The 20876-nt window shown below is 42.4% G+C and overlaps 1 protein-coding gene across 2 annotated transcripts in view; it reads left to right on the plus strand.

The window, feature by feature from the left end:
* The first annotated feature begins 10152 nt into the window (after nucleotides 1-10152).
* LOC108443153 (WD repeat-containing protein 49) overlaps nucleotides 10153-20876 on the plus strand; it is an 89123-nt gene continuing 78399 nt past the window's right edge. For both annotated transcript variants that reach the window (XM_017723605.2, XM_037539863.1), the window contains exons 1-4: nucleotides 10153-10638; nucleotides 15268-15404; nucleotides 16401-16847; nucleotides 19867-20043. In XM_017723605.2, coding sequence (XP_017579094.1) covers nucleotides 15324-15404; nucleotides 16401-16847; nucleotides 19867-20043 — 705 coding nt within the window. In that variant the 5' untranslated portion in view covers nucleotides 10153-10638; nucleotides 15268-15323. The remainder of the gene's footprint in view (nucleotides 10639-15267; nucleotides 15405-16400; nucleotides 16848-19866; nucleotides 20044-20876) is intronic.

The following is a 20876-nucleotide window of genomic DNA, read 5'->3' on the forward strand; positions in this document are numbered from 1 at the left end:
CAGGCATGGTTGCTCAACTATCCCTGAGGAACCCTGGACCATGAGAAAATGAAAAATCTCAGCCCTCTTCTGCTCTCCACACGGTGCAGTGAGCTCATTCTAAATCCACTCATGGGGACGGTTCGGTGCTGTGAGAAAGTAAGTACATCCCATGGATAGGTGTTATGTCACCTTCGATTGCATTGCTGGCCAAGCTCATTATTATACCTATTGCATACCAAAAGTATGTGGACAACTATGCAGCGCACATATATGAAATTGTGCATCCAAATTCCAAAACTTGACATTAATATGGAGTTGCCCCCTTTTGCAGCTACAATGGCCTCCACTACATCTTCCCCAAGACGTTGGACTGTCTGTGGGAATCTGTGCCCATTCAAATCAGCATTTGTGAGGTCAGACATTGATGGTGGACGAGGGGGCCTGGCTCACAGTCGGCCTTCCAGTTCATCCCAAAGGTGTTCGGTGGGGTTGTGGTCAGGGCTCTGTTCAAGCCACCGGAGTTCCTCAACACTTCTCCTCAAACTTGTCGAACCATCACTTTCTTTTAGCTGCATTGTGCACAGGGGCTCAGTCATGCAGGAAGAGGGAAAGGTTCTTCCCCAAACTGCTGCCACAAAACTGGAAGCAGATGGTGTAAAATGTCTTTGCTGTAGCATCAACATCACTGGAACTAAGGGCCCCAAACCCTGAAAAACAGCCCCAGCTCATTATCCCTCCTACACCAAACTTTACTGTTAGCACTATGCTTTCCGGTAGGTATCGTTATACCAGCATCCATCAGACCCAGACTCGTCCATCAGACTGCCAGATAGAGAAGCGTGATTCATCACTCCAATGGCGGCGCTTTACACCCTTCCAACCGACACTTGGCATTGCACATGGTGATCTTAGTCTTGTGTGCAGCTGCTCAGCCATGCAAACCCATTTCATTAAGCTCCTGTTGTGCAGTTCTGTTACTGATGTAGCTTCCAGAGGCAGTTTGGAACTGAGTGATGCAGCAGAGGATTCATACTACACCCTTCAGCTCTTGGCAGCTTCACTGTGATGAGTCTGCGTGGTCTCCCGCTTTGTAGCAGAGCTTCCATTTCACAATAATAGCACATACAGTTGTCCGGGGCAGATCTAGCAAGGCAGAAATTTGACAATCTGACTTGTGGAGAGGTGGCAACTTATGACAGTGCAATGTTAAAGTCACAGGGCAACACTGTACTGTCAGTGTTTGTCTGAGACTGCAAGGCTATGTGCTTGATTTTATACACATGTTAACAGTGGGTATGCCTGAAACACCTGAACTCAATAATAAGAAGGGGTGGCTGCATACTTTGGGAATGTGGTGGTTTCCTGACCATGTAGCATAAATTGTCTCACGGTTCATGGACACCGCCCCATTGGAATATGACATTATGGGGCCATCTCGGGCTCTGCAATGTAATGCTAGCTAGTCCAGGTCCTGGCATTGCTTTAAAGGCTTGAACAGGAGTGGATCCCGCTGGCACTTTGGGTTTGCACCCAGTGGCTCACTGTCCACTTTATTAGGCACATCTGCTCTGAACAGGAGTGGAACCCAATGGCACCCCAAACAATGACACCTGGTGTTGGACTCTTTGGAATGCATTCCACTGTGGGCCCTACACTACGGTACCTCCATACACTGATTCGCCCATAGTGGTGCAGTAAGCTGAAGCGAGACTTATCCAAAACCAATACAATGCCAGTCATCATACCTTTGGCAACGATCCTGGAACAATTGCAGTCCCAGGTGCCTGTGGTTGCGGGTCATCAGTAGAAGACACAATGGACGACGAGTGGAAAGGCCACTGCAATCAGCGTCCAACATGTCAACGGTTTGCTGAAGTTTGTGATGTGGCCTTTCAGACCCATACAAAGTCTAGGGGGCGTAACTCACACACTGTCATATGCTGTGTGCCTTTAATTGTTTTTCACACTCAATCATGACCTGCCTGTTCTGTGGATTGGACATGTGATATGTTATTTCCCATGATGTCTGCCTGTCTGTCAGTCTATTCACCTGTGTCCATCTCTCTGTCTGCCCGCCTATTTGACTTTCTGTCTGCTTGTTTATTGTCCATCTGTCTTTGTTTATCTGTCTGTCTATCTATCTGTCTGTTTGTCTCATCTGTCTCTCTTCATCTGTCTGTCTGTTTTTATTTGCTTGTTTATTGTCTATCTGTCTTTGTTTATCTCTCTGTCTATCTGTGTCTCTTCATCTGTCGGTCTGGTTTTATCTTCTTGCTTATTGACTGCATGCTTGTCCATCCGTCCATCCATCCATCCATCCATCCATCTGTCCATCCATCCCTTTTGTCTTTCTGTTTGTCTGTCTGCTTGTTTATTGTCTCTGTCTGTCTGTCTGGTGCATAAATTAATGTATTTACAGTATAAGTGTACAGCAGCGCTGATCTCAGTGGAGGGATGAAGTTATTTATGGAGATTAGAGTCAGGGGAGTGAAGCTGTGCACGGCTTTTACTGCAGGGAGCCAACAGAAGCTGCAGTGGAAAATTAATATGAGCTTATTTCTGTATTTCAGTCTTCAGAGATGAACGTGAGGTGTGTGTACACTTGCTGTCCACTTTATTAGACACATCTACCCCGTATACGCTCACTTTCCACTTTATTAGACACATCTAAATCAAATCAAATCAAATTTATTTATATAGCGCTTTTTACAACTGATGTTGTCACAAAGCAGCTTTACAAAAATGGGAATCACAGCACAGAGAATCAGACAAAACACTGAACATAATATACAGAATATACAGAACCCCCGTGAGCGCTGAGGCAAGGAAAAACTCCCTCAGAGCTGGAGGAGGAAGAAACCTCGGGAGGACCAAGACTCACATCTAAAGGGGGGACCATCCTACCACTGGTCAGACAACTTATAAGTTAAACATTGAAAAGTCAATTTTACATCCACGCAGTTCTAATATATTCAGGTGTGTATAATCAACAGTGGAAACAATTAGAGTTCATATAGATTTGGATGTGATCTGTAGTGGAGAAGCTGCGTTCCAGAAACTTCCATCAGTCTGGTCAATCAGGGGGACAGGGGGACTTGAGGGTGGGACATCCATCAGTATTGGGCCGGACCGGTGGACAGTCAGTAACTCGGAGGAAGGAAAGATTTAGGAATTAGTTTAGACTGTATTTATGAAGAACAGAAAATGTAAAAAATTATCAGAGTGTGACTAATGACTCCGGCAGGTCTGAATATGACAGCCTAACTAAAGGGAGAGAGCCAGAAGGTAACATAGACACGGAGGCTCCCTGAGACACTGGCATTCACCCACTCCACCGTCCACAAACCTGAGTGACTGCATGTAGTGAGTGACAGCAGCACCAGCATCTCAGTTTACCCACAATTCACTATGTCCATGAACCCCTGGATCTGCAGCCTTATCTAAAGGGAATTAACATTAACTACCAAAAGCTAAACTAAACAAGTAAGTTTTTAGTCTAGACTTAAAGATTGAGACTGTGTCTGAGTCCCGAACATTATCGGGGAGATTATTCCAGAGTTGGGGCGCTTTATAAGAGAAAGCTCTTCCTCTTGCAGAGCTTCTCTGAATTTTGGGAACTACTAGGAAGCCAGCACCCTGTGATCTAAGTAATCGTGGTGGTTCATAATAGGAGATAAGGTCTCTCAGATACTCAGGAGCGAGCCCATGTAGGGCTTTATACGTTAACAGGAGAATTTTATAGTCTATGCGGAATTTGACTGGAAGCCAGTGAAGAGCTGATAGGACTGGACTAATATGGTCAAATTTTCTAGTTTTAGTAAGGACCCTGGCTGCAGCATTTTGAACTAGCTGAAGTTTATTTAAGTTACTGCTAGAACATCCTGACAGTAGCGCATTACAGTAGTCTAGCCTTGACGTAATGAAGGCATGTACTAATTTTTCTGCGTCATGTAAGGATAAAGCATTTCTTAGCTTGGCGATGTTACGGAGATGTAGAAAAGCTGTTTTAGTAACGTTAGATATGTGTTTATCAAATGCTAGATCTGAATCTATGATAACGCCAAGATTTTTAGCTGTTGAACCAGGTGTGACTGAGAAGTCGGCCAGATTCAACATTAGGTGTGATAATTTATTTCTAGCAGCTGTATGGCCTAATAGAAGAACTTCTGTTTTATCACTATTTAATAGAAGAAAGTTGTGTGACATCCATGATTTCACATCTTTTACGCAATCCTCCATTTTCTTTATTCTCTGTTTGTCATCAGGTTTGGCTGATATGAAGAGCTGCGTGTCGTCTGCATAACAATGAAAATTAACATTATGTTTTCTAATAACTTTGCCCAGGGGGAGCATGTATAACGTAAATAATAACGGTCCTAAGATAGAGCCTTGTGGAACTCCGTATCTAACCTTTGTATAATTGGAGGGTATATTATTTACCCTCACAAACTGAAAACGATCGGTCAAGTATGATTTGAACCATGATAAGGCAGTTCCAGTTATACCGACCATTTTCTCTAATCTTTCTAGGAGGATATTATGATCTATTGTATCAAAAGCTGCGCTCAGATCAAGAAGTACCAGTAAAGAAACGCAGCCTTGGTCAGCGGCAAGAAGCAGATCATTTGTTATCTTAACTAGAGCTGTCTCAGTGCTATGATGAGGCCTAAATCCAGATTGGAATTTTTCATAGATCTGGTTTCTTTGCAGATAAGAGCCAAGTTGTTGGGCCACGGCCTTTTCTAAAATCTTAGAAATAAATGGTAAATTTGAAATAGGTCTATAGTTAGATAGTACACTAGGATCAAGATTTGGTTTCTTGATCAAAGGTTTAATTACTGCTAGTTTAAAGGCTTTGGGAACATACCCCAGGTTTAATGATGAGTTTACTATTGTTAATAGTGGTTTAATTATGTCTGGTAATACCTGTTTTAATAGTTTTGTGGGAACTGCATCAAGTGTACAGGTTGTGCAGTTTGATGAGGAGATAATTTTCTCCAGTTCTAAATGATGTAGTGGGTTAAAAACTTCCAACCTGACTTCGGTAGCTGGATTTTGTTCTATATCAGCCACACCAGATGACAGACAAGATGTGCTATTTATCTGTTGAATTTTGTCCCGAATATTTTCGATTTTATTATCAAAATAGTCCATAAAAGCATTGCTAGTGTGGATTGCTGGAATCTGAGGATCAGTACCTGCCTGATTTTTAGTCAGTTTAGAAATAACACTAAAGAGAACTCTAGGGTTGTTTTTATTAATCTCAATCTGAGAGGCCAGATACTCTGAGCGGGCTTTATTAATTTCTCTTCTATATTCAACAATACTGTCTTTCCAAGCCTATCTACCCCGTATACGCTCACTGTCCGCTTTATTAGACACATCTACCCCGTATACGCTCACTGTCCGCTTTATTAGACACATCTACCCCGTATACGCTCACTGTCCGCTTTATTAGACACATCTACCCCGTATACGCTCACTGTCCGCTTTATTAGACACATCTACCCCGTATACGCTCACTGTCCGCTTTATTAGGAACACCTACCCCGTATACGCTCACTGTCCGCTTTATTAGGAACACCTACCCCGTATACGCTCACTGTCCGCTTTATTAGGAACGCCTACCCCGTATACGCTCACTGTCCGCTTTATTAGGAACACCTACCCCGTATACGCTCACTGTCCACTTTATTAGACACATCTACCCCGTATACACTCACTTTCCGCTTTATTAGACACATCTACCCCGTATACGCTCACTGTCCGCTTTATTAGGAACACCTACCCCGTATACGCTCACTGTCCACTTTATTAGACACATCTACCCCGTATACGCTCACTGTCCACTTTATTAGACACATCTACCCCGTATACGCTCACTGTCCGCTTTATTAGGAACACCTACCCCGTATACGCTCACTGTCCCCTTTATTAGACACATCTACCCCGTATACGCTCACTGTCCGCTTTATTAGACACATCTACCCCGTATACGCTCACTGTCCGCTTTATTAGACACATCTACCTCGTATACGCTCACTGTCTGCTTTATTAGGAACACCTACCCCGTATACGCTCACTGTCCGCTTTATTAGACACATCTACCCCGTATACGCTCACTGTCCACTTTATTAGACACATCTACCCCGTATACGCTCACTGTCCGCTTTATTAGGAACACCTACCCCGTATACGCTCACTGTCCGCTTTATTAGACACATCTACCCTGTATACGCTCACTGTCCGCTTTATTAGACACATCTACCCCGTATACGCTCACTGTCCGCTTTATTAGGAACACCTACCCCGTATACGCTCACTGTCCGCTTTATTAGGAACACCTACCCCGTATACGCTCACTGTCCGCTTTATTAGGAACGCCTACCCCGTATACGCTCACTGTCCGCTTTATTAGGAACACCTACCCCGTATACGCTCACTGTCCACTTTATTAGACACATCTACCCCGTATACACTCACTTTCCGCTTTATTAGACACATCTACCCCGTATACGCTCACTGTCCGCTTTATTAGGAACACCTACCCCGTATACGCTCACTGTCCACTTTATTAGACACATCTACCCCGTATACGCTCACTGTCCACTTTATTAGACACATCTACCCCGTATACGCTCACTGTCCGCTTTATTAGGAACACCTACCCCGTATACGCTCACTGTCCCCTTTATTAGACACATCTACCCCGTATACGCTCACTGTCCGCTTTATTAGACACATCTACCCCGTATACGCTCACTGTCCGCTTTATTAGACACATCTACCTCGTATACGCTCACTGTCCGCTTTATTAGGAACACCTACCCCGTATACGCTCACTGTCCGCTTTATTAGACACATCTACCCCGTATACGCTCACTGTCCACTTTATTAGACACATCTACCCCGTATACGCTCACTGTCCGCTTTATTAGGAACACCTACCCCGTATACGCTCACTGTCCGCTTTATTAGACACATCTACCCTGTATACGCTCACTGTCCGCTTTATTAGGAACACCTACCCCGTATACGCTCACTGTCCACTTTATTAGACACATCTACCCCGTATACGCTCACTGTCCACTTTATTAGGAACATCTACCCCGTATACGCTCACTGTCCGCTTTATTAGACACATCTACCCCATATACGCTCACTGTCCGCTTTATTAGACACATCTACCCCGTATACGCTCACTGTCCACTTTATTAGGAACATCTACCCCGTATACGCTCACTGTCCGCTTTATTAGACACATCTACCCCATATACGCTCACTGTCCGCTTTATTAGACACATCTACCCCGTATACGCTCACTGTCCACTTTATTAGACACATCTACCCCGTATACGCTCACTGTCCGCTTTATTAGGAACACCTACCCCGTATACGCTCACTGTCCGCTTTATTAGACACATCTACCCCGTATACGCTCACTGTCTGCTTTATTAGGAACACCTACCCCGTATACGCTCACTGTCCACTTTATTAGACACATCTACCCCGTATACGCTCACTGTCCACTTTATTAGGAACATCTACCCCGTATACGCTCACTGTCCGCTTTATTAGGAACACCTACCCCGTATACGCTCACTGTCCGCTTTATTAGGAACATCTACCCCGTATACGCTCACTGTCCGCTTTATTAGGAACGCCTACCCCGTATACGCTCACTGTCCGCTTTATTAGGAACGCCTACCCCGTATACGCTCACTGTCCGCTTTATTAGGAACGCCTACCTCGTATACGCTCACTGTCCGCTTTATTAGGAACGCCTACCCCGTATACGCTCACTGTCCGCTTTATTAGGAACGCCTACCTCGTATACGCTCACTGTCCGCTTTATTAGGAACGCCTACCTCGTATACGCTCACTGTCCGCTTTATTAGGAACACCTACCCTGAATGCGCTCACTGTCCACTTTATTAGACACATGTGCCCTGTATATGCTCACTGTCTACTGTCCCTGTCCACTTTTTTCTTTCTCCAACGTCAAGAAAAAATCAGAAAACATATTTAACAGAAAATTGTCGAGAATCTTCAACACCTAGACATATCAGATATTTACAATAAAAAAATTCTGATCTATTTAATCCCAAGGCATTGATGGAGAGAGTAAAAAGCCCCTCAGTTTAAACACAATGAAAATTATACATGCTTTTTTTTTGCTATTATTTTAAATGTTTACTTTCAAAACATTTTTTATTTTTTTAAAGTGCAGTTGAAAGATTTAAATTCATCATGGGATTAACCTTTACATATAAATTACTTCATGCTATCCTGTGTTTTCATGTCACTACCAGAACACAAAAAGTTTGTATTTGGGCGGAGCCTTATTTTAGCCACACCCTTGTGTTTTAGAGCAGGAAGTGAGACCAAATCCCTGTCCCTCATGGCCACATGGTGAGCAGTTAGATCTCATTGCTTTGGAGTAAAAGTCACCCAAAGTCTAAAAATCTTTAGAATTATACCAAACCAGATGTTCTGCCATTAAGTACTTTTTGTGCTTTAATGAAAAATAAGCTGATTTTATGTGTGACCGCTGTGTATAGCTGTGTTTGTTAGTCATATACTGGCTGTGTTTTTGAGCTCAAAACGAGCTGAAATTGTCACCGAAACAGTCACTACTGAAACATTCGGTAAAGTTTAAGTAGAGTTTTGAGACAAAAGAAAATTCAGTAATTATTTTTTATAAAATAAACAATTAAGGTCTAGGGTCACTCAAAGCAAAAGTCCTGAATGTTTTGTGAGCTCTGACTTGTTTGAAATTTTTGATAATGTTGATTCTGAATCTTTGACTGGTGCTGCACCTTACAGATAGGCAGCTGCTGAGAGTACACAGGTCTGTATATTTGGGGTGCTTCCGATAAAATGGCCAATGAATGTAGGTACGAGGTAGGTGTTCCTGATAAAGTGGTCCAGTCATGGGGTGCACTTACTTTTTCACAGCGCACTATGCCCTCAGACTGGTTAGACCTGTCACAGCAGGCTATTGAAATGTCTTTTCTTGTTTATTTATTTGATTTTTTTTCCCAACCCTAAGAGACTGGGTGTGTAGGTAGGTTTCCCACTTGAATGTTGAGACGTCATCATCATGAAGTGAATTGGGCAGTAATCAGTTCCCATGGTGACAGGGTTTGTTGTGGCTGAAGCAGGAGGTGTGAGAATAAAGCCTTTGGTCTAAATCCCTCAACAACTATTGTTTTAAAGGCCTGTGGAGTGGCCGAGCGAGTGGAAGGGGAGGCCGGGCTGAGAGCGGTGTGGAAACTGTAATAAAATGCTGTGTGTGTGTGTGTGTGTGTGTGTGTGTGTGTGTGTGTGTCGGGGGAAAAGTGCCCCAGGCTTCGATGAGCTTTTCTCTTGTGTCCAATCTGTGAACGGAGGAACGGGCCAGACGCACAAACACGGCCGTGTCTCACTCACCCGTTGCCAGGAGACACACCCGAGGCTTTAAAAGAGGGGATAATAAAAGAGAAGTGTCGATGTGCGTCTGTGTTCTTTGCTGGTGGTCACTCAGCATTTCTCTCACAACTCTCTCAGCTTTCTTTTTCTCTCTCTATTGAGCTCTTTCTCTTTTCCTCTCTCTTGTTCTCTCTGTTGCTCTCTCTGTCTTTCTATTCCTCTCTCTTCTCTTTTGCTCTCTCTCTTTCTTTTCCTCTCTTCTCTTTATTGCTCTCTCTCTCTTTCTATTCATCTTTCTTCTCTCTATTGCTCTCTCTCTCTTTCTATTCCTCTCTCTCTTCTCTCTATTGCTCTCTCTCTTTCTATTCCTCTCTCTCTTCTCTCTATTGCTCTCTCTTTCTAGTCCTCTCTCTTCTCTCTATTGCTCTCTCTCTTTCTATTCCTCTCTCCTCTATTGCTGCCTCTTTCTCACTATTGTTTTCTTTTTCTCTCTAGTTTTCTTTTTCTCACTATTGCTCTCTCTCTTGCTTTCTCTTTTCTCTTGCTCTCTCTGTATTGTGCTTTTTCTTTCTCTCTTGCTCGCTGTTGCCTTTCTCTCTTCTTTTTGTTGCTTTCTCTCTTGCTCTGTCTCTTTTTGTACTCCGCCTTTCTCTCTTCAATTCTCTCTTTTCACACACTCACTTCTCTTTCCCTCTTTTTTCTCTTTCTCTCCCAATCTCCGAAACATCTCTTTTCTTTTTAAATCACTCTCTTTTTTCACTTTCTCGCTCTATTTAAATCTCTTTCCTTTCTCTCCCTGGATTTTCATTTTCTCTCCATCTCTCTGCCTCACCCTCTCTGTTTAGCTCTCTTTGTACTTTTTCCACTTTCTTTCTCCCTACTGTGCTCTCACTCTTTGTCTCTGTACTCTATCCCTGTGTTCTCTCTCTCTCTCTCTGTTCACTCTCTCTCCTCTCTCTCTTGCTCTTTCCCTGTATTTGCTCGCACTCGCTCGCTCTCTTTCGCTCTCTCTCGCTCTCTCTCTTTCTCTCTCTCGCTCTCTCTCTTTCTCTCTTTCTCGCTCTCTCTCTCTTTCGCGCTCCCTCTCTCTCAAGAGTTTAAAGTAGTCCCACCTGGCCAGCACTTGAACTTGATTTTTTATTTTATTTTTTTAAAGAATAAAAGGAAGAACTTCACAGAAACTCATCACATGAAGCTTTGAAGACCCTGAGCAGTTTTGGACCTGCCTTACACAAATGCTGATGGGTAGGTTTTAACTGTGGTCTTATGGCTCTTCTGTTTTCTGCTCCTCTGCTGGTTTCTTCTCTCTCGCTCTCTTGCTCTCTCGCTCTCCCTTGCTCTGTTTCTCTCTGTTTCTCTCTCTCTCTCTCTCTGTCTCTCTCTCTCTCTCTCTCTCTCTCTCTCTCTCTCTCTCTCTCTCTCTCTCTCTCTCTCCCTCTCCCTCTCCCTCTCCCTCTCCTTCTCTCTCTCTCCCTCTTTCTCCCCTCTTGTTTTGGACTTGCTGCACATACACGGAGTCTAACATTGCAGATTAACCCTTTCAGTTCCAATAACTGAATTTAGTATGAAGATGAGAGACCAAATCTGTTCTGATTGGTCGAAAGTGATGAAAATGCTGTATAGCTGTACCTGAGAGGAGCATCTAAGGTTGCACATTTGAAGTTTCTCAATTAAATGTGATTGTCACACTTTTGTTCACAATCATATTTGGACTGTCGTTTGTTTGTTGTTGTTTACTGTTGTGTGATCAATCATTTGCTTGCTTACTCGTGATTATGTCTCAGACTGTTTGATGCTCTCAAGGCACTCCACCCATTAGCATCTGGGTCATTCTCCAGAGACGTCCACTTTTCTGTTTCATTGGTGTTACTCATCCTCAGTGGTGTTGCACATAATAAAGGTAACACAATTTTTAAATGAAAAATGCATTTTACAAAACGGCTACAGAGCATCAAATCACATGATACCAATCATGAATATCCACTAAAATATGTAATTTAAACCCCTTGTATTTTATTTTTCTCAATTAATAAAGTCAGTCACACCACGGACCTTAGCTAAAAGCTTCATATGAAATCATGAGCTAAAAAATTTCTAATAACTGAAAAGACACAGTGGGCTTTTTATAATGTAGTACCACCAGTGACACGACTCCTTTGGCCCACAACTGTCAAGAAGGTGTAATTGTTGTGTAATATATTTGTAAATGCTAGGGACACCAAAGTGTCTTTTTTTCAGTCCCATTCATTCCCACCTATTATTCCCTTTGTCCAACCAAAATACATGTACTAACTGTGGGCAGGTCCCTAAGCTGTAATCCACAGCCACACTGACCTGCACTCCTCTGTGTGTCATTTTTTCATCCCTTGTTTCTCACATAGACTCCCATTCATTTTCTACAACATGTAGCTAACACCTGACAACTCCCTGTGCGCAACTAAATTAAACCCTGTACTCTATGGCAACTGCCTATCAGCAATTTAACAACTGCATGGGATGCCATAACAACTATCTAGCAACAACCTGGGATACCACAGTAACTGCCTAGCCACAACCTAGCAGAAAGTGGGAACCATTTAAGCTGCGTAACCATTCTGCCTTTCCTTCAGGAAATGCCAGTTTCTAGTTATTATTGTTGTCGCTGTTGTTAAGTGCCATCAAACTGGTTCTGGCTCCTGGCGACCATATGCACAGTGTTTCCCCAGAATGTTCTGCCTTCTATTTGGCTCATCAGGCTTCTTAATGTCTGGTTTATGATTCTTTTGGATGTCTCCTTCAGTCTTGTTGCTATTCTTTTACCTTCAAATCTTCCAGGCATAACTTTCATTTCCAATGAACAGAGCTCCAGGTTGGTTATGTGGTTGGTGGGGCTTGACTTGATTCAGAATCCATTTCCTTGCTGTTCAAGGTTCTCTCAGAAGTTGTTTTCAAAGGCAGCAATGTTTTTCCTCTCCAGCTTTCACAAACATAAAGAACCAGAAAAGAGCACAGCCTGGACAGTTCTCTTTATATAGACACATCTTCACATCTGAAGATCTTTTCAAGCTTCTGCTGAGCACCAATTTGTGATGGAGCCCCATCCAATACTTTTGTCATGGGTTGGAGATTCATACAAAAATACATGACCTCGCTAATGTTCACTCAAACCCTCATGGCAATAATCCAACATCTAGTGTAAAGCCTTCCCAGAACAGTAGAGGCTGTTACTGTAGCTAAGGTGGACAAACTCTACAAACTTAGAAAAGATTGTTCTTTAAGGTTTCTTTAGTCAATTATAGAACCATGAACATTTAAATAACCCTTTGCCTTATTACTTTTTTTATAACCCTTTTTTACAACACTTTTTCACATTGAGGTCAAGTCAAAGTTTATTCATAAAGCACTTCTTACAACAGGCTTTGTCGCAAAGTGGCTTTACAGAAAAAAAAGCCCCTGTGAGTGTTGCACACAGAAACACACACACATCTAAGTCACTTCTCCTTCTGGGTCATGGGGGTGCTGGAGCCTATCCTAGCAGTCACTGGGTGGAAGGAGGATACACCCTGGAAAGGCTGCCAGTCCATCACAGGGTAGACAGACAGACAAATTCACTCACACCTATGGGCAATTTACCATGTCCAGTTAGCCTGACCTTATGTCGTTGGACTTGGGAGGAAACCCATACAGACACAGGGAGAACATGTAAACTCCACACAGAAAGGACCCTGGTCCTTCTTGCTGTGAGGCAACACTGCTACCCACCACTCCCTAAGAGCAAGAGGAAGAAACCTTGAGAGGAACCAAGACTCAAAAGGGGAAACCATCTTCCTCTGATTGACACCAGATAGAAAACAGTAACAGCAGAGAATGAGATTTGACCATTAGTATAAGACACTTATACTAAGGCAGGAGAAGCAACTTCTATGATTACAAAATGCAGCAGCATCATCAGGAGTGTCCGTTCTGGCAGGTGAGATTTGCACAACGTTGTACAGTGAGAAGGTCCCTGGTGGTCAGACTGGTCCAGAAGGCTGGTGAGCAGTGAGTAGATGAAGCAACAACATCAGACCCAGAGGATGGGCAGCTGTTCAACTCAGCAAGAAACTCACAGACAGTTGTGAAGAGTGAGTGATTACAGTTTACAGTATCTGCAAAAGGGAGAATCAGAAGGTAACAAACATGAGGCTCCCTGAGATGTCACTGTCCCCCCACTCTACTGTCAACAAACCTGAGTGAGTTATCTAACAGAAAAAAAACTAATTACCAAAGGCTAGACTAAACAAGTAGGTTTTTAGCCTAGACTTATAGACTGAAGGCCTTCAAGTCTTCCTGGCTTTCCACTATAAGTACCATGTGATCTGCATATCGAAGGTTATTAATGTTTCTTCCTCCTGAATGTGAAATCATCTTCCTCCAGTCCTGCTTCTCTTATATGTTCAGCATACAAGTAGAACAGGTATGGTGACAGTGGGCAGTCCTGTCCAGTGCCTTCTGCACTGTGGAACCAGTCTGTCTTGTTTATGTAATGTCTAAGGCTTGTTGATTGGTAGCCATGTTTACATGCAGCATGATAATCTGTTAATAATCTGACTAATAGCTCAATCGGAATAGAATGCATACATGTAAACACCTCAATTGGGATTGACTAGCTGATTGAGGCAATTTTTATCTGATTGAATGAGGTGGGTAATCCTGTAAATAATCTGTTAAATGGAAGAATAACAGCTGTGTAAATGTATCAGATTACTTTTCTAGTCAGAAAGTTTAAGAATGTTCTGTGCATGTGCATCTGTGACATAACATACGTTTTAATTTTCAACATGGGCAGAACTGAAACTGGTCTTCAAACCAGGCCTGGGAGATTTCTAAAAACACTTAGCACAATATCTCCAGTAGAGCCGCTTGTTGTCATATTGACCATTTTCTTTGTGTGACTGATTTTTTTCCTCTACATTTTAGATCTTTAAGCTTCTGGGGTCCATGAATGTGCCCACACACCAAATTCAATGTTTCTATATCTGTGTCTGTGTCTTTGTGATGATCCAGTGCAGAAATACGGTTTAGACATTTCCTGAATCTGTAGTCGCCCTTTCCATTCCATCTTATCACATCATCATACGTGACTCACATCTGGAGTTATGAACCTATGAAGAGGGGCTGAGATACATGTCACCTGCCTCTCACTATGTGGAACTGGTGTATTTCTTTGTCCATCTACATTCTGTGTGAAACTGACCAACAGAAACTCAGGACTGACCATCACATCACCAATCAGGCTCAACACTATGACCACCTCCTTGATACTTTTACCTTTTACCCTGTTCTTCAGTGGTCAGGACCCCTATGGGCCCTCACAGTGCAGGTACTATTTGGGCGGTGGATCATTCTCAGCACTGCAGTAACAGTGACGTGGTGATAGTGTGTTAGTGTGTGTTGCGCTGGTACGAGTGGATCACACACAGCAGTGACACCATTTTGAAGATGGTGTCACAAGGTTTAGTTCTGACAGCAGAGATATGTTGATATATGCAGTCATATTTAAAAGTTTGGGCACCTCTGGCTGAACGGCATGTTATTGATTTCTACGTTTGATTAAGTGGACACATCCTCTGCAGAGAACACACTTCTGTATGTTTTAATTCACAGTTGCTGTTTGTTGACTGAATAAATAAAAAAAAACACACCTTTTTGCCTGTGCAGTTTTTTTTGTAGTATTTATCAAGTAAATAGCAAGTATATGTAATTTGGCCAGGGGTGCCATAACTTTTGCATACAGCTGCATTTGTCGTCTCTGAGTGCTGCTGCGTTAAATATCTTTACTGTGTAATCACAGCTGTGGCGTCTCTCAGTTCTGGGCTGCAGTGTGAGAGAAGTTTTCCCTCTGTGTCTCCCCAGAGGACCCCACAGCCGTCTCTTAGGTTCTTGACTGACAGCTGCTGTGAGGTGTAACTATGGCGACAGAGGTGAAGGCGGAGCTGCTGGAGAGCCGTCTGAGCATGGAGGACTTTATGAAGATGCAGAGTTTGTTCCTGGTGAGAGAGATAGAGAGAGAGAGGGGAGGAAGAGATGGGAGAGAGAGAGAGAGAGAGAGAGAGAGAGAGAGAGAGAGAGAGAGAGCATCTTTCATGAGCGTGCATTATTGTTAATAATTGTACTTGAAAATCACTTTTTATCCAAAAAAAGTAGCTCAAACTGCTTCACAATAAAGGAATGTTCAAATCAAACAAGATTTCGATTTAACCACAAAATAAATTCATCACAACATTAAAGTAAAAGCCATTTAATATTGTCGGAAGAAAGTGAAAATAAAATATGAGAATGGATGGGGATTAATAATTCAAGCAAAATTCAGCGTAAAATAGCGACGCACAGAAAGAGGCAAATTAAATCATGAAGCTGAGATTTCATACTAATTCATACTCTTATTTTCGATCCATGTCTACTTTATTTTGCAGTTCATTTTGTCACGTTTCATATCAGTGCTGCTCTTCTGACGCTGGAGTCAGAGGCTGGAACTAGTTACATTTACTCAAGTACATGTACTTTGGTAAAATACTGATGTGCTTCTCCTGAGTATTTTAAATCATATTACTTTTACTTCTACTCAAGTATATTAGTGATTATAGGAATCTGCCTTTTACTCATTGATACTGCCTTTTAGCCATTCAATATTTAGTTACTAATTCTTTTTTGCGTTTAATTTCATTCTGTTTTGGTGCCGACCTCCTATACTGCTTTGTGATTGGTCACGTCTCTGACTTTTTAGTATTTTACTTTAGACCAAAAGAGAAAAATAGAGCTGAACAAACTTCAGGTCCAGAGCTGATGGTGCTGGAACTTTCACTGTAGTTCTCTAAGTTACTCAGTACTTAAGTAGTTTTTTGATCCAATACTTTTGTACTTCTACTCAAGTTGTTTGTTTAGGAAAGCACTTTACTTGAGTTTGGGTTTAGACTACCCTACTCACGTCTGGGTTTTCCTGAGAGAACTGACCTTTTGACCTTTCCTGATGTTATTTCCATCTGCAGATGTCTGGCAGCTCTGTTCTGCCGATGTCCATGCAGCGCGCAGAGTTTGTGGAGCGGTGCTGCTCTGTGATTGGCCGTGGCTCTCAGGAAGAGTACAGCCACTTGTTTGACAGTGTGGACGTGTCCAGAGAAGGCTGGGTGGACTGGGAGCGATTGGCCACGTTCCTCCTGCTGGGCCTGTCCAATAAGGAGGAGCACGCCAAGGCGGCAGCCGTGCCCCGCTGGAGACCCGCCCGCACGCTGCCCACACCCCACAGAGACACCATACACAGCATCACCCACCTGCCCACCAGCGGACGTTACCTCAGTGTGAGTAAAGAGGGCACACTGGCTGTGTGGGATGAGAAGAACCTCACACTGCTCCGGAACCACCGTCTCAGCAATGACTCAGTCAAACCAAAAGACCTCTGGGTAACGGGCATGGTCGTGCTGCCCAATGTGCACAAGGTAATCTGGCATTAGTCGTTCAGATCAAGCCTATGTGGACCGTTTTATTAGTTGAATTAGTTCAAACTGCACTCTCACAGTAAAAAAACTGTTCAAATAAACAATGAAGTATAAGATATTTACCTCTTGAAACTCAGGGCATTAATCGAGATTCTAAAAAGCTAAATATATACAAAATGATAATTTATAGGGTATTATATGTTGTGAGGTGTCTGTCCCAAACTATAACCCAGAAATTTACACCTGCGAAAATGATACCTACAATTTTTTCTATGTTTTTCAATGTTTTGAATGCTTTCAAAGTGGAAGGATGTAGATTTATCATGAGTTAAATTTTTTCAATTAAAAAAAAACACCTCTAAACAGTGCTGTCCCGTGGTTTTATTATTTGTAAGTCACTTTGGATAAAAGCGTCTGCTAAATGTAATGTAATAAAAGTAATAATTTTATATCACTACAGAAACACAGTTTTAGTCTGTGGGCGGAGCCTTATTTTAGTAAGCCCCTCCAGTTTAGAGCAGGAAGTGATTCTGGCCACATGGTGTTAGAGTTTGGAAGTAAATGTGTCCCAAAGACTGAAAATCTGAAGAATTGTCACTACTGAAACACAGAACTTCTGTAATTAAGTGACTTTTTTGCATTTTACTGGAAAATGTGTTTTTTTTATGTGTGAACTGCTGTTCAAAGGTGTACTGGCTGCGTTTTTGATGTTAAATGAGCTAAAATTGTCACGGGAACAGACACTACTGAAACATTTGGTAAGGTTTGGGTAAAGTTCTGACTGTTTCGGTAGATGTGTTTTAATAAAACAGGTGTAATTAAGGTCTAGAGTCGTTCAAGGCAAAATGATCTAGTCTCAAACTCAGTTAAGTTCAACTCAGCTAAAATGTGTTTTTAGCTCTCACTTTGAACCAGTTTGGGTAAATCATCCATGCAGATGTTACAAACTGTAGTGCATTTGTTGTTACTTACAATTTGTACACCAGCAAAATGTTGCTACAAGTGGGCCGATTCACAAAATTCGTAACTCTATGCAATGATTTTTTTTAATACACCAAATATAAGGAGTGCCTAAAATGTACCGTAATGTTGATTTAATTATAAATATAATTATATAGTATTTCCATTTTCAGTTTATTAGAACATTCAACAATGTAAAAAATCTGAAGTTGTGCCTGATCCGTTCAGACTGGCGGCACAAAAATGGAACACTATACTTTAATATAACAACAAAAAAATGTATTATTTATTTTTATTATTACTCTAGACACAAGCTAAAACCTTAGACCTGACCTAGCCCACAAGCTAATACATTAGACATGAGCTTACATGCTAATCAAGAGCTCATCCGTTACCCCTGAGCTAATTCCATGCTAAGCTGGTTTAGGCTGGTCTGGTGCTGGTCACCCAGCATGGTCATAATGGTTGACCAATATACCAGCATCCAAAACAAAACATATGCTGGGTTTGCTGGTTTTCTAGTAGGGTAATGGCCCAGATAGCAAGAGGATAGCAGGTCACTGTTGCTCCGCTGACAGCAAAGCTGGTGGCCTACTGGTTTTTTGCTTTTTTGCTGGTTTTCCAGGCGGCCCACTGGTGATTAAACATTAGCCAAAATGCCTCTTTTCAGCGCTCATGATGCTCACAGTCCAATGTACAAATTTTTCCTTCATTTTATTTTTTATAAATTAGTTTAGTAAATCATTTTAACAGCAACACCATAAATAAAGCCAATTATACAGCTGTATCCAGTCTTGCACTGTGTCAGCAACATTTTCAACAAAATCTTTTTCTATCAAGCCTAGTTGTTCATTTATTTCTCTCAGTTGTTTTAAATATTTGTCTTAGTTTATTTTCCAAACATACTAGGCTATGTGAATTCAAAATAGAATTGAGGAGATTAAAAGCTAGTTAGACCTTGCATGCAGGACAATAACCTGGGCGGTCCGAAGGTGGACCAGTGGCGTACAGTCATCTGGGTAGCAGCCACAAGCTAATATGCACAAACATGCTAATTGGGAAAGCCTAAACTAACATGCTAACCACAAGCTATTGCATTACTCATGAGCAGACATCTTAAACAAGAATGAATATGGTAGGCCTTGAGCTCACATGCTAGGCACAAGTTATTTATTAATCGCAAACTAATGTGCTAGCCACAAGTTCACACACTAGCCATGAGCTAATATGTTTAATGAGGTGTTTTTCGCTCTTTGTGTTTGATTTTGAGGTAAAAAGGAAGGGGGTTTCCAGTGGAGGGATTGCAGACTTTTTTGTTCAGTGTTTTCAATAATTTTTGTTATTATAAATCAGTATTTGCTCCAGTCTGCTGAATGTATGCCCTGTAAACGAGTAATACCATATAATAGAGGTCACTAATAGGCAGACCGCGGTCAGAGTCCGGATCCAGATGCTGTCCCATGTGGACCTGGATCTATAACCGATAAATTAAGGAAAATTATTTAATTTCGATGGGGTGGTTCTGTTTTGATTGGCATATCATTTTTAGTCATTACGGTACTGGTTAAGCGTCCTGGAGACCCACAGACCAATTGCATGCGTTGTAAATATCACACATGACGCTACTCAGCCAATCAGATCTGTGCATTACGATGAGCACTGAGACTCGAGTGAGTGGTGCACACTCAAGGGAGGGACGAGTAGAGAAACAGCAGTCAGAGAAGAAAGTGAGTCAAGTCAAAAGGGAAGTTATTTCACATGGTGTGATCTAAAAGAGAAAACTCACAATAAATGTTGTTGAAATATCACTGAATTGGACATTATTTGATTTAACATTTAGTTGTTGACTGTATAAGATGTTGATGTTCCTACTAGGCTACTTCAGTAAACAGTAAATGGCACTGAATCATAATACAAGTTAGACATTATGATGTTCTGAACCTTCGCTAGAGGAACTTTTCTCTAACTGGACCTTATTGAATTTTAATTAAAGACCCCTGCCATTTACTATATTTGGATACTGACTGGTCAGTCCCTTCTCTTCCTGTCCCTCCTCCAGATTGCCTGTTCCTTCACCAGTAAGGAGATCTGTTTCTATGACCTGCTCTCTAAGCAGGAGCTCAGTCTGCAGTATAAGCTCCATGGCCTGCATTACACTCCCATCAGCCTCCACTACTGGCATCATCCCCAACGTCCAGAGCAGGCTGTGCTTAGCTTTGGGGATGTAGGGGGACAGGTGAGTGACCGCCATTCTTACCTGTCTCAGTTACAGATAGACAGTTATACATCTAAGAACTTACATAGCAAGACATGTTCTGTCATTAATGTTATTAGCCTTTTCTAGCCTGTTTGTTTGTCAATAGTACCAACCAGACACCTTATCAAGCTGGAGGCCCGCAGCCATTGGAAGGTCATATGAGTCCAAAAATTGGTGTTTTGGAAGAGCCCCTCAGCACCCCTTACCAGGAAGACTTTGGTGCCAGTAGTCTTTTCCACTCTGGGAGATGTGGCTCTAAAGTCTGGGCCTGCATTTCTGGTTCTGTGGGGCTTAGAAAGTTGTCTGAGGCCCTCTCTGATACCTTTGAAGTTGGTACAGCCTTCCCTTGTCAAGCCAGGAGCCACAAACTTCAAGGATTGCAGCCCTGTATGCCCAATTCTCTGGGGGTCAGATGGTAGGGAGAGGGCTTATTTACTCGAAAGTTTAGAGCTTCCCTCACCTGCTGACTGGGTTCCAAACATATTTGGCCTCTCTATCTGAGTTTGAGCCTCCATATCTCAGGTCCCCCAGTGGCCATAACCGCTAGACTTGGGTTGTTGGAAATAAACCATCAGCCCTACCTCAGTGCAAAATTTGGCATCCATCCAGACTCTCCTGCTCAAGTTTTGAGTTTCCAAATAGTTTGAGGGCCTGTAACTAAATCTCTGAGGAGTACACGGGACAGTTTGGCAGTGCTGGAAAATGGCCTGAAACTCTACCGTCTGGTAGAGTTTTCAGTTGATTTGCATTTTCTCCACTGATTTACAGAGATTCAGACCCCAGGTTTGAAGGCTGTCATATCCAGCTCCCTG

Source organism: Pygocentrus nattereri, chromosome 7, assembly GCF_015220715.1.
Source record: "Pygocentrus nattereri isolate fPygNat1 chromosome 7, fPygNat1.pri, whole genome shotgun sequence".
NCBI classification, from domain to species: Eukaryota; Metazoa; Chordata; class Actinopteri; order Characiformes; family Serrasalmidae; genus Pygocentrus; species Pygocentrus nattereri.